Source organism: Microtus ochrogaster, chromosome 24 (assembly GCF_000317375.1).
Source record: "Microtus ochrogaster isolate Prairie Vole_2 chromosome 24, MicOch1.0, whole genome shotgun sequence".
In the NCBI taxonomy this organism is placed as follows: domain Eukaryota; kingdom Metazoa; phylum Chordata; class Mammalia; order Rodentia; family Cricetidae; genus Microtus; species Microtus ochrogaster.
In genome coordinates this window covers 10745209-10757953 of record NC_022024.1, presented here as the reverse complement: position 1 = coordinate 10757953, position 12745 = coordinate 10745209, and the positions used below count along the sequence as shown (strand labels likewise).

Here is a 12745-nt window from a genome sequence, read left to right as displayed (position 1 = left end):
GGCAACTAGAGGATACTGCTATAGAAACAAGGAGTTACTTTGTATGCTATTCTAAAGAACATGTTTTTTAAAAGTCAACAAGACAGTTCTTAATCACCATCACTATTTACAAATAGTTGCATTTAATTATTTCTGTCACAATGAGCATATATAAAATTTAGATTTACTAGTTCATTACTCAGTGTATACCCATGGAACTTAATTCCTGGAGCTTCTTCAGGAATTTCTTTCAGAAATAGAAAAAGGTTCCCATTTCTCAGCATGCTAGGCATATGGAAAGTTTCCTGTATTCTGGCTTCCTCCAAGAGGGCAGATCTGGGTCTTCGTGTAACACCTTTTTAGAATTTAACACATTTCTGTCAACCTCCCTTTCAAGCAATGAACTCAGTTTTTCAGCCACTGGGAGACAGCCAGCTCTGTCTGAGCTGATAGAAGTTGTTCCTCTTCCAGCAAAGTCTGAGGTTTCTCAGTTTTCGTGACTTATTCCAGTTGTCAGTGCCCCAAATGGTTCTGCTATTGTATTGTGTTCCACTCTGTAACAGACATGTATTTGATGAAAAATAACTCTATTGAAGCTGAGCAATACTCCAGAAACATGAGAGGAACCTTCTGTAATGATTTTGCCACCAACACAGCACACAGTGATTTTCCTTCAATGATGTCAGAGTTTCTCACTGCACTCCTTCACTTTCAATGGACGAGAACATTAGGAAAAAGCAGGGGTCGCTCAGTGTCTTTATACTGGTATGGAAGCAGGGACAGAAATTGCTTTGTTTCCTGCCCCTAATTGAATGCTTAGAAAGTGTGGAAGTGATTGTATCAGAGAATGCATAGGAAGAGTCTGCAGGTGCTTTAACTGAAGTCATCCCTTATTGTAGGGCTCTGGTCCTTATGGAAACAGAATAGATCCAGTTCTACCCAAATAGACATTGCTCGGCTGCTGTTGTTTTAAATGTTAATGTAGATGAATGGGATACATCACTAGTTAGACCCATGGAACGTTTAGCAGCCCATCACCTCCCGAGACTGTTTTCACATCGTAGGAATAAGTGCCTATACATTAGAGTGCTGGGAAATTAGTCCTCAATGAGCATTTCTTTCTATTTTAAACCTGTTGGGCCCTGTGTGAATTTGAAATTTTAATAAATGTGATTTTATCATCTTCCAGAAATACTGGTTTTATTTTTACTTTTGTAACAAGAGAGTTGGTCTTTAAGGACAAATATTGTCATCAAATTGTCTGGTGTCAGGATATAGAATAAATGTGTATACACCATGCATAGATACATTGTTAGAGCATAAAAAGATGCACGAACAGAATTCAACAAAACTAGTTTGACATGCATGCACAGTCATTATGGACTCTTTCAACATGTCTGCATAATCTCTCATTATGATAAACTGGAGTGAGCATGACTTGGGATTTGAGATGTCATTCTAACAGACCTTGACCATCATGTCTTGGGAAGCTATAGCATGTAAGTTTCAGTGCTAATAAGATGCCTATTTTTGACAGAAGATTGACATTGTAGCGACGTTTGGGGCAATCATTCCCAATATAATTACAAAGCGACTGAAGGTTTTTTTCTAATATTTTCCTTTTTGTATTCAAGACTTTAACTTCTTGAGCTGGTTGCTTCCAGAAGTGCCAAGAAGTCATTTTTTATATGCATGGAAAAGCATTTTCAGAGAAAAATCAAGAGTAAGCAAAATCTGTCTAAATGAATTCCAATTTTTATTTAAATTTATTTATAGTTTGCTTATGGATGCATGTTTTTATGTAGACGTTTGAAAGAAAAGCTCCTGGTAGCTACTCATTTATCTCTCCTCTTTAGAGAAGAAAGGGCTAAATGCTTAAAACACAATTGTTGGATAGTCCAATGACCTGTTTTGCATGTTCCTTTTAGAGAAGGGTGTTTCAAAAATGTTGCTTCATACTTTTTTCCTGTTGTAAGTTAGCCTCATAAAATTTGCAGTGCAAAGACTCATTCTGAGGGGTGTTCAAAAGGCTGCTCTACCTTCCATGTCTAGGAACAGCCTACTTTGAATTTGAAATAATACATGGCAATGTCCTCAGGCTTACCCATGTAATTGCGTGCATTTCTCTCTTTCATTTGTGAAAGATCTCTTCACATATTATTAGGGTCATATCCGGAAGGTAATTTCAATCCTGTAATTTTATGACTAGCAAAGTTCATTGGTTATTCTCATGCAAATGTTGCTTTTTATAACAAAAGTACTCTTATTTTAAATGCAGATGTGTGGCTTTAAAAAGCCACTTCCTAGCCATTCTATGAGAAACACTGCATCCCTCAAAAGGTAGCAAAAATTGTCACTGGGCCATCAACATAGGGAAAATGCTTGCACATATCTTGTGTGAAATTTCTCATTTTTTTGTTCTGTTAACCTCCAGCATTTTTCCTATGTTCACTCACTTGTGAAGTGGCTTCTTCCCACTTTGTAAACAGAAAACAGAAACATCAACAGCTAATGCTTCAACCTTCACCACAAAACTAAAAGGTCTGTGAACTTGTCTATCTCTCAAATACTTTATAGTGATGCTTTTCTCTGAGCAAATGCTCATCCCATTCCTGTTGCAGGAAGTCCACTTGTTTGTCCCTACTGCCCAGAACCAAAATAACCACATAGAAACTGTATTAATTAAATCACTGCTTGACCCATTAGCTCTAACTTCTTATTGGCTAGCCTTACATCTTAATTTAACCCATCTCCATTAATCTGTGCATCACCACGAGGTTGTGGCCTACCAGCAAAGTTCCAGCATCTCTACCTCTGGCCTCCAATCCATGGCGCCTCCTGACACCGCCCTTCTTCCTCCCAGCATTCAGTTCCATCCTCCCCACCTACCTAAGTTCTGTCCTATCAACAGACCAAGGCAGTTTCTTTATTCATTAATGCTAATCACAATACATGGAGGGGAATCCCACATCACATGCTGTACATTAGATCATATCTCCTCCTACCTCCCGGTAGAGCACCCCATGCTTGTACATTGGGTTGCATCTCCTCCTATCTTCCCGTGGAACTCAGCTTCTCATTCTTTCTTCCCTTACCCAGATCCCACATGCTAATGATCATTGATTTATTCTTCATCACAACAGAGTCTTTTCTCTTGAGAATGTCAATTAAATGGAAGGCACAATGATGTTTTGACACTTTCAGTGTAAAGCCTTTCATATTTATTCATGTCATGCAGATCAATGATTCATTCATTCTTATGAATGAGTGAGACTTCTTTGTACAGATCACCATAGTTTATTTATTAACCACTTGGAGACTGTTTGATTTATTTTCATTAAGAGTGATCATAAACAGAGTTGAGACAAAAATTCAAAAATATTTTGTGTGACTATAAGGTTGATTTATCCAGGATTTCTTTAGGGTGAGTGTCCAGAGACAGGAACTTGCTGTTTCATATGTAAGTACATGTTGAATTTTATAAAATCCGTCAAAATCCTTCCCAGAGTGCCTCTGTCTGTTTTCATTCCCACCAGTAAGGTATGAAGCTTTATTTTATTCTCGATTCTTTCCAGTATTGAATGTTACTAGCATTTTTCACTTTAGAATTTCTAAATTCTTTAAATATGCATTCACCAATAACTACTAAGTTTGAACATACTTTCATTCACTTTTTAGCCACCTAGGCATCTCTTTCATGTATGTCGGGTCTTTATCCCATTTTGACATTAGTTTTTCTGCCAACTGATGAATTTTGAAATGGCTGGTTTACTGTCAGCTCTGCAGCTTGAAATTACTTCCTCCCAATCTGTAGATAGTTTTTTTTTCCAGCTTTCACTCAGTGTCTTTCTCATAACAAAAAATTTAATGTCAAATTTGTCAATTTTAATTTGTATTCTATTTTAAATTATGTGCATGTCTCTGTGGGTATTTTTGTATATGGGTGCAGGTTTCCCTGAAACTCAGAGGCAACAGATTATTTTCCTGGAGGGTGAAATTGCAGGTGGTTGTAAGTCTCCCTAAATGAGTGTTATCAACTGAACAACTGAATTTCTGCACAAAAAGAGGCCATACTCTCAACCGCTGAGCCCTCTCTGCAGCCTCATCATTGTATTATATTAATATTTATCATATTATTTATTTTTTAGTCTCCCCCATCTTTCTCTGTGTGTGTGTGAGGGTGTACATGTGTGGGTCAAAGAATAGTTTGTGGGAATCGGTGCTCTCCTTCCTCCACGTGGGTTCCAGGAATTGAACTCAAATCAAAAGCTTGGCAGCAGGTACCTGACACAGTGAGATGTCTCACCAACTCCATACAGACTTTTCTTTTATTATATGTGAATTTAGTATTATCGTCCCAAACTCTTGGTCTAAACTGAAATACAGTTCATTTTTTGTTTTCTTCTAAAAGTTGGGTGAGCACATATCTTTAGGCTTGTGAGATTTATGAGTTAAATTTTGTACAAAATATAAAGTTTAGATAAGAGTATATGGTGTGTAGGTGTAGCCTAACCCCGGCCTCTGGCAACCATTATTCTACTTTCTACGTCTATGAGCTTAGCTATTTATAGCTCAGAAGTGAAATCATGCAGCAATGTGCCCTGATTATCTTACTACATCATAATGTCCTCCAGTCTCCACCATGTTTCTACAAATAATCAGATTTCCTTCTTTTTAAAAGATTTATTTATTATATATACAGTGTTCTGCCTGCACGCCAAAAGAGGGTACCAGATCTCATTACATATGGTTATATGGGTGCTGGGAATTGAACTCAGGACCTCTGGAAGAGCTGCCAGTGCTCTTAATCTCTGAGCTGTCTCTCCAGACCCAGGTTTCCTTCTCTATGCTAGACAAACAGTGTTATGTTGTGTAAATGCTGTACTTTTTTATCTCACTTATTTATAGACACTTGGGTTGATTCTATATTTTGGATGTAGAGCTTAGCCCTACAGTGGTTGTAACAATGTCAATATCTCTTCAATATACTAATTTCAATTGTTCGGTTGTCTTCTCCAAAGTGACATTGGTGGGTCATAGGAAAGTTCTTGTTTAAATGCTGAAAGGAAACCATGTCACCACTTAGTTGGACATTGCTATCTGTAATGTTTGATGGCTTCCTTTTCTCCATCCTCTCCACATGGATAAAAGCAATCCTAAGCAGGGATATAGTGATACATCATTTCAGTTTGCTTTTCTTGATGATTGCTGATGCGGAAACTGTTTTCATCTTCCTGCCATTCATCTGTATGTCTCCTTTAGAGACATAGCTATTGAGGTTCATAGCTTTTTCTTGGGGGCAGGGTTCTGTTTTCTTGCCTTCAAGTTGCCAAAGTTTCTTGTTTGTTTTGGATGCTAACGCTAATTCTTCCTATGGTCCAGTGTGTTCCCAAAGTTCCTTTGTTAGAAACTTAATTCCATTGCAACAGTGTTGAGAGGTGAGACCTTTAGAAGCTTATATGTCATGACAGCTCTACCACAATGAATGTATGATTGCCGTTATCTCAGGAGAGAATTCCATCCAGTGAACCCTTTCTGTCCCTCTCATCCCTCACCATGGAATAATGCAGAGGGTAGAGTCTTGCTCAAGACAGGGCAAATGGGAGAGAGGAGGAAGATGGGAGGCACTGCAGTGCTATCCTAGACTTTTGAGATGTTTTTATGTACAGCTAATACTTAGAGATAGTGTCTCTTTCTTCTGTGTCCTGGTGCCCTCTGTGGGCTGGCTGGAGGTGAATAAAAGTAGACATGAGATGTACACAGAGGACCCACTTTCTAGTGTACTCGACATTCTGTTCCACTTGCTCTCTTATTCCTGTTCACTTTTCATATCCCTCAGACTGTTTTGTGCATTGTCCCCAAGTCTTCCAGTTCTGTATAGTACAAAAAGCATACAGCTTGTGAGATGCAGTCAACTCAGACTTCCAACCTGCCATGCATGCCCTTTTAAGTTCTTTGAGATAATTTGATGTTTGATCTTTCCTATGGTCTAGGTATAACACACTTGGACATAGAACCAGGAGTAGGTATACAGTAGTGAGAACCTGTACAGCCATGATAAACATAATTAAGGTATGGAATCTACCATGATATCCATTAAATATGAATATAAATGAGTGAATAAAGGAATGTGGCACACATGTGCAATGGAGCTTTATTCAGTCACACAGACACACACACAGACACACACACACACACACACACACAAATGGGTAAAGTCATGTTGTTTGCAGGAGTTCAGATAGAAACTAGTGTCATCCTGCTAAGTGAAAAAAGCCAAATTCATCCATGACTAATCTAGCCACACTTAAGGCCAGGCTCCATGACCAGTAGATGGCCAACACAATTGAACTCAAAGATATTTTCAAATTTTTTTTTGTTTCATAATTTGTCTGTGCTTTTTTTCCCTTACAGGTCTTTACTTATATATTATGTTTTCCAGTTTTGTGGGAGTTTTGTGTGCAAATGTTTGTGTATGTGTCTACATTTATTTGTGTTTCTTATGCTTTTTCTTTGGCTCTTCATTTTTTTCTGTTTGATGGTTTTGTCCTATTCTGGTTTGTTATTTTTCTTATTATTTTTTAGATATCTATTTGCTTTCTAATGAGAGCAAACAGAAAAAGAATATATCTGGTCATGGTGCTTATAGCAGCATTATAAAGCAAAACAAGACTCTAGGCAATGCCCTCACTTTGTGAGTTATTGTTTTGCTTTGTTCGTCTTTTGAGACAAGCTACACCTCACTATGTACCTCAGAATAAATTTACACTTGGACATCCTCACACGTTCTGACCCTGGTCATCATTAGTTTCCCCAAAGCATGCTTAGGCTGTGTGTTCATTAACCAGATTATACTTTTTAAATTAGATATGATATCTATATATTACTATGGTCTTTGACCAACAAGATCAGTGGTTATTAAATTAAAAGAATATTTGTCTAATAGGAGAAATGTACTTGCTAGAATTTAGGCTCAATTGCTATAACTAAAACATTTAAAATAACAACAGCTATAATAAGATAGAATATTGTTTCTCTACTACATGGAGTCTGAGTTGAAATTAAGAGGTAGCCATTTCGTTCTCCTTCTACCGGACAGCAGAATTCTTCTTTGTCATTGTTCTTTAACATATGGTTTCTAGATCATGATCCCAGTTCATCAACAATATATCTAAGTCATTACCAAAGCTGAAAGCAAAGTTTTATATATTTCTCTTCACATTAATATTTAATCATCTACAAATGGAAATATAGTTTCAAGTAGTAGTTAGTGAAGAGAAAGGCTGAGAAATGTATGTAATTTAACAGTATGATGAGTAATGGTGCTATCAGACAATTAAAAATGATTGCCATGAGCATACTCAGATTTCTGCCTTTGGTTACCTAAACCTAATCTGCTAAAAAAAAACTATAAACATGGGATAAAAATTTGTGCATTAATAATTTATATATAATTTATATAAAATAATATACAACATAATTATGTATATATGGTTATCATCAAAATAAGAGAAAGCTTAAGGAACAATATGTTTAATGTTTAGCATTTGAGAAGCAGACACGTCATCCAGATATACAAATCTACATAGTGTTGTAGGAGTACATAAAAGAAGGAAGGGACACCGTGGAGTTGCCTCCGTTAGTAAAATACTTGCTGCTCAAGGAAAAGGAGCTGAATTTAGATTCCTGACACAGCCCTAAAGAGTCAGGAGTGGACGGAATGCCTATAATCATAGCTCTAGGGGGACAGAGGCAGGAAGACCCCTGGTGTTTGCTGGTCTACCAATCTCACTGAATTGATGAGTTTAGGTTCTGTGAGAGATTCTGTCTCAAAAGATGTGGTGGGGAGCTATAGAGGAAGGTACCCAATGTTAACCTTTGGCATCCACAGGTACATGTACGTATATAAATACACACACACACACACACACACACACACACATGCATACCCAAAAAACATAGCTAGTCTACATGTTTTTCTGGATATGATCTTTTATTTTCTTTCTGACTCTTATGTCTTGTAGGATGTTCTTCAGGAAATAATGATCACTTCTTGGCTATTCGTCAAAAGAAGAGTTGGAAGCCGGTGTTCATTTATCGCCATTCACAAGATATTGAGAAGAGCCTGGACATAGCTCAAGAGGCATATAAACATAGCTACCATTCTCCTTCTGAAGTTCAAATAAGCAAACGTCACCAAATTGTCAACTCAGCATTTCCTAGACCTGCATATGACCCGTCTCTTAATCTGTTGGCTACGTCTGGTCAAGATCTGGAAATAGAAAATCTCGCAATTCCGGCAGCAGATGTAATTGTGATGGTGAGTACCAAGTTAGCCAGTGTCGCATTGATGCTCATCTTGGTGTTGATCATGATGCTGAGATTGGTGTTAACACTGGAACTGTTGTTCCTTTCTGTGGCTGACATTGAAAGAAAAAACTCATTGTGAATATTTAGCATGGGTCTCAATAATTATTTACCATAGCGTTTCTCATTTTCTCTTATTTCTGCTTATTATTTCTTCCCCCCCACCGATGAAATGAGAAAATTTCTCTCTGTCCTATGCTCACAGCCTAATGTATAGTGCATAACAAATATTAACTGAGAACTAAAGATCAGTAGACCATATCCTCTACAGAGCCTCCTGCCCTCTGTAAGATAATCTTAAAAGATAGGTCTATTATCAGCTCATGTAAATAAATAGCACTTACCAAAGATTCTCTTGTCCCTTGACTCAAGTTGTAACAAAAGAACAAACAATTAAAGAGAGAGTGCTTGTAAGGAGATTAATAAGTAGTGTTCTGTTGCTAAAGTAAATAACAATGGTTGGGAGGCAGTGATTTATGATAATATTCCTAATATCACTGGACGAACATCAACATTTACATGATACAATGATCCTGGTAGACTAGATAACCCAGCCAGAGTTTTTCAATTTGTGAAAGTATTATATGAAAATTTATTAAGGTTAAATCTCTTTGTATACTGTATACTCTCTCATACTGGTGTTATCTATGTTAAAACTGTTACACTTAGAAGCTAAAGCAGGAAAATTGCAATGAGTTTAAAGTCAACCTGGGCTACATTGCCAAAAAAAAATCTCTCAAAATAGTTGATGGCTATACACAATGGACATGAATTGAAATACCATATTTTATTTGGAATTAATTTAAATCCTAATTTTAAAACTATGATAGAAGCAAAACTCCTTCAAATCTGCAACTAAATGTTATTAAATTTCTGTTAAATTTCACGTAATTTGACTCTGGGAGCCAACATAAGCTTATGAAACTGTCTACACTGTGACAACTCCCACTCATAGCATGATTAAATTTAACACGCTCTTATTTCTTTTCTTTACTTTTACATAATATATATAGTAAACTTTTTTCAGTGTTAGTAATCAAAGACCCATTCATTGGTGTTTTCAACGTGTGTTGAGTATTTATCTAACCCAACTCTCATTTATAATATTTAGAAAAGGAGAGAAATGAGACAGGCTTTGATCCTGCTTTAGAAATGTCTGGGGGAAAGATGCCAGTAATAAAAATGACAAATAACAGAAATCGCAAAATGAGACCATAAAGAAGAAGTTTTCATGCAGATTGCTTGGTCTCCTGTAAGACTTGACCTTTTCATGACTAACAGATGTGTAGAGGGTGAGAATCACGTACCGTCTGCTGAGGATGAACGATGTTAATGGTGTCTATGTATCTGGAAATGGCCATCTAATGCTCTTGATTACCATATCCCCATATTCATCAATACTTAAGTTACTATGAAGTACAGTTAAAGAAGCTTGATCTGTTTTTTTAATTCCATATACTATCTAGCTAATTTCATATTATAGACAACAAAAAGCACAAATTATGAATTCTGCCAGGTCAGTTCTCTTTGAGGGATTTAAGAAGCCAGGCTTGGGCTTTGTCTCACGATGGTACAGGTTGAGTCCTAGCCACACTGATTGCCAGAACCATTTGTGTAAGACTATTGCACTACTTATCACAGGGTAATTTCCAAGGAAACTGCAGAGCTGGGGTTATTTTCATATAAATCAATAAGATCAGCTTCTTCAAAAACAGAGTGTGACATACACGTAAAAATGAGCAAGTTTGAGAGACATTCTTTACAAAAAAAACATTTCAAGAATAGAGCATGAATAATGTAAAAAATATTCAGCAGTTTAATGTTCGTGCTGAGATAGCTTTGTGTTGTGTGTATAAGATTTACATCTCTGTGTGTATGTTTAAACACATCTAGATTGACATAGATACACTGTGTGCATATACTGATCTGGACTTTCTTGCTTAGGGAGTATTTCAGTAGCACTGATGAATTATTGTGGGGTTTGATATGTGTAATTGAGCAGTACTAATAAGTAGCAGTCCCTTTAACTGAGTGAACAATTGAATTATTTTATTGAAATGTTAAAAGCTGTATACTAAACCTCTAAAGTTTATATATAACTTCTAAGAATCCCCAATCAGATGATAAGAATTCTTATCTTCCAATATTTATTAAGTGTTCATCTTTTTTGTTTGAGACAGAATTTCTCTATGTAATAGCCCTAGCTGTCCTGGTACTATCTTTGTAGACCAGGCTAGCCTTGGACTCACATAAATTCACCTGCCTCTGCCTCCTGAGTGCTGGGTTTAAAGGCGTGCGCCATCACCGCCAGGCTGTATTGAGTGCTCTTATTTCTGATGGTATTGATAATCAGGCTTAGACTGAGAAATTTAAGCATGGCCACCCCTCCTGATTTCTAATTAATACCACAAAGAATGTCTTAAGATATTTGTCCACAAATGAATTTTTTCCTATTTTATCTTTCGTCTGTAATTGAGAAAATCTATAGTTTGTTTGTTCTGTGGAAAAGACAACACAATGGATGCATTTATCCTAAAAATGCTAATTATGTTCCAGAAACTCAGAGAAGATGCTGGTTTTTTGTGCAAATACAATATAGAGGGAAGATGAATGGCCCCAAGTCACTGCTAATGTAAGATATAATCTTTTGCCAAATGTGCACTAGAAATTCCATAGCTCTTATCACTGGATCCCCAGGATGCTTGTCAGTCCACTGGGCTGCATATCAGGAAGAAGGGACCCCAGAAGCATGAGTGCAGGTAGTGGGATGGAGTTAGGTTTAGGTTTTTCCAGCTAGGCATATGTTATTGAATGGAAAATAGCTTGACCTGGCCAAAAGGCTGAGAAAATTGGGAGCAAGTCCCTCTTTGGAATACATGGATGTGGGCTATTATAGCACCAGTGTAAAGAGTTGTGGGTAGGGAGACTGCAGCCTATTTCACAGGGTAGGCATGATGTAAGGAAAGAGAAAGAAGGTAAGGAAGCAATGGAAGTGAGAAGAAGGAAGAATGGTGTGTGGGGAGAATTTCTATAACACACAAGAATCTCTGGAAGCCAAAATGGTCTCTATGAGATTTCTAGAATGCTGTGGTTTCTTTCTCAGATACCACTTACCAAGACCAGCACTCAGGTGGACTTTCTACTGTTTTTTTTTTTCTTTTAGTATATTTTGATTGTTCTTTGGAAATTTCACACACACACACACAATTTGACTTTGTCTACCCCATATTTTCTTTCCAATTTTCCTATGGATACCTCACCCCAAACATTCTCCTGACAATTCTTGTCTGTGTTTTCTATTTTCATTTTCAATTTTTAGCCCACTGAGTCCAATCAGGAGAACTCATGTGCATGTGGCTGTGAAGGCATCCACTAGGGCATGGGCTACCTACAGTGGCCAGTCCCCAAAGACAAGTGACTCTCCCACCCCTTAGAAGCCATCAGCTCTTGAAGTGAGGTCCCCAGTGCTGTCACCACCATCACTGTGTTTGACTTTTTAACTGGCCTGCTGTAGTGTAGGTCCTGTGTATAAGTAACTCCAGCTGCTGTGGGTTCACTGTGCAACGGCCATGACAAATCCAGAAGATGAAATTCCTTAGTAGTCCTCTTGATATCCCTGAATCCTTTGTGGAGGGTGACAGGTTGATATCTGTGACTAAACACTATCAGTCACTTAGAAAAGTTAAAAACTCAGCTCTTTGAAAAGTTAAAAGGTTTTATTGTTTTATTTTTGGTAAGAGGCATGCCATTTGAAGCCTTTGTTATGCTGAGAAATGTTTCTTATATTCCAAGTTTCTTTAGGTCTTTTACTATGAAAGGATGCTGCATTTTGTCAAAGGCCTTTTGTTTCTGTTGAGACTACTAAGTGATTTCTGTCCTTGAGTCCAGTTACATAATTTATAACAATTACTGATTAACATATATTGAACCATCCCACATCTCTGGAATGCACATAGCTTGATCATGGTGAATGGCCTTTTTGATGTGCTCCTGAATTTGGTTTGCAAGTATTTTGTTGGAAAAAAATTGCTTTTAAATGCACCAACGAAATTGTAACTTTCTTTTTGTGCTTTATGTGTCTTTATGTGCTGTATGACCACTGTTACAAATACTCTTTTAAGAAATTTAAGTTACAGAATTTCTGAGAAGTTTGGATAACTGGCTTTCATTGACATCTGGACCCTGTGATTTGAGGCTCACCTCTGCTCATTCTCCTTCAGGCTAGTTTGCAAGGTTTATCTTGTAAAGAAATCCTGCTGGGCGGTGGTGGTGCATGCCTTTAATCCCAGCACTCGGGAGGCAGAGGCCTGCGGATCTCTGTGAGTTCAAGGCCAGCCTGGTCTACAAGAGCTAGTTCCAGGACAGGACAGGAACCAAAAGCTACAGAGAAACCCTGTCT

The 12745-nt window shown here is 37.4% G+C and overlaps 1 protein-coding gene across 1 annotated transcript in view; it reads left to right on the top strand.

The window, feature by feature from the left end:
* Ptprr (protein tyrosine phosphatase, receptor type R) overlaps nucleotides 1-12745 on the top strand; it is a 232128-nt gene that overhangs the window by 8982 nt on the left and 210401 nt on the right. The window contains exon 2 of the mRNA XM_005358044.2: nucleotides 8004-8299. Within this exon, the coding sequence (XP_005358101.1) occupies nucleotides 8004-8299 (296 nt within the window). The remainder of the gene's footprint in view (nucleotides 1-8003; nucleotides 8300-12745) is intronic.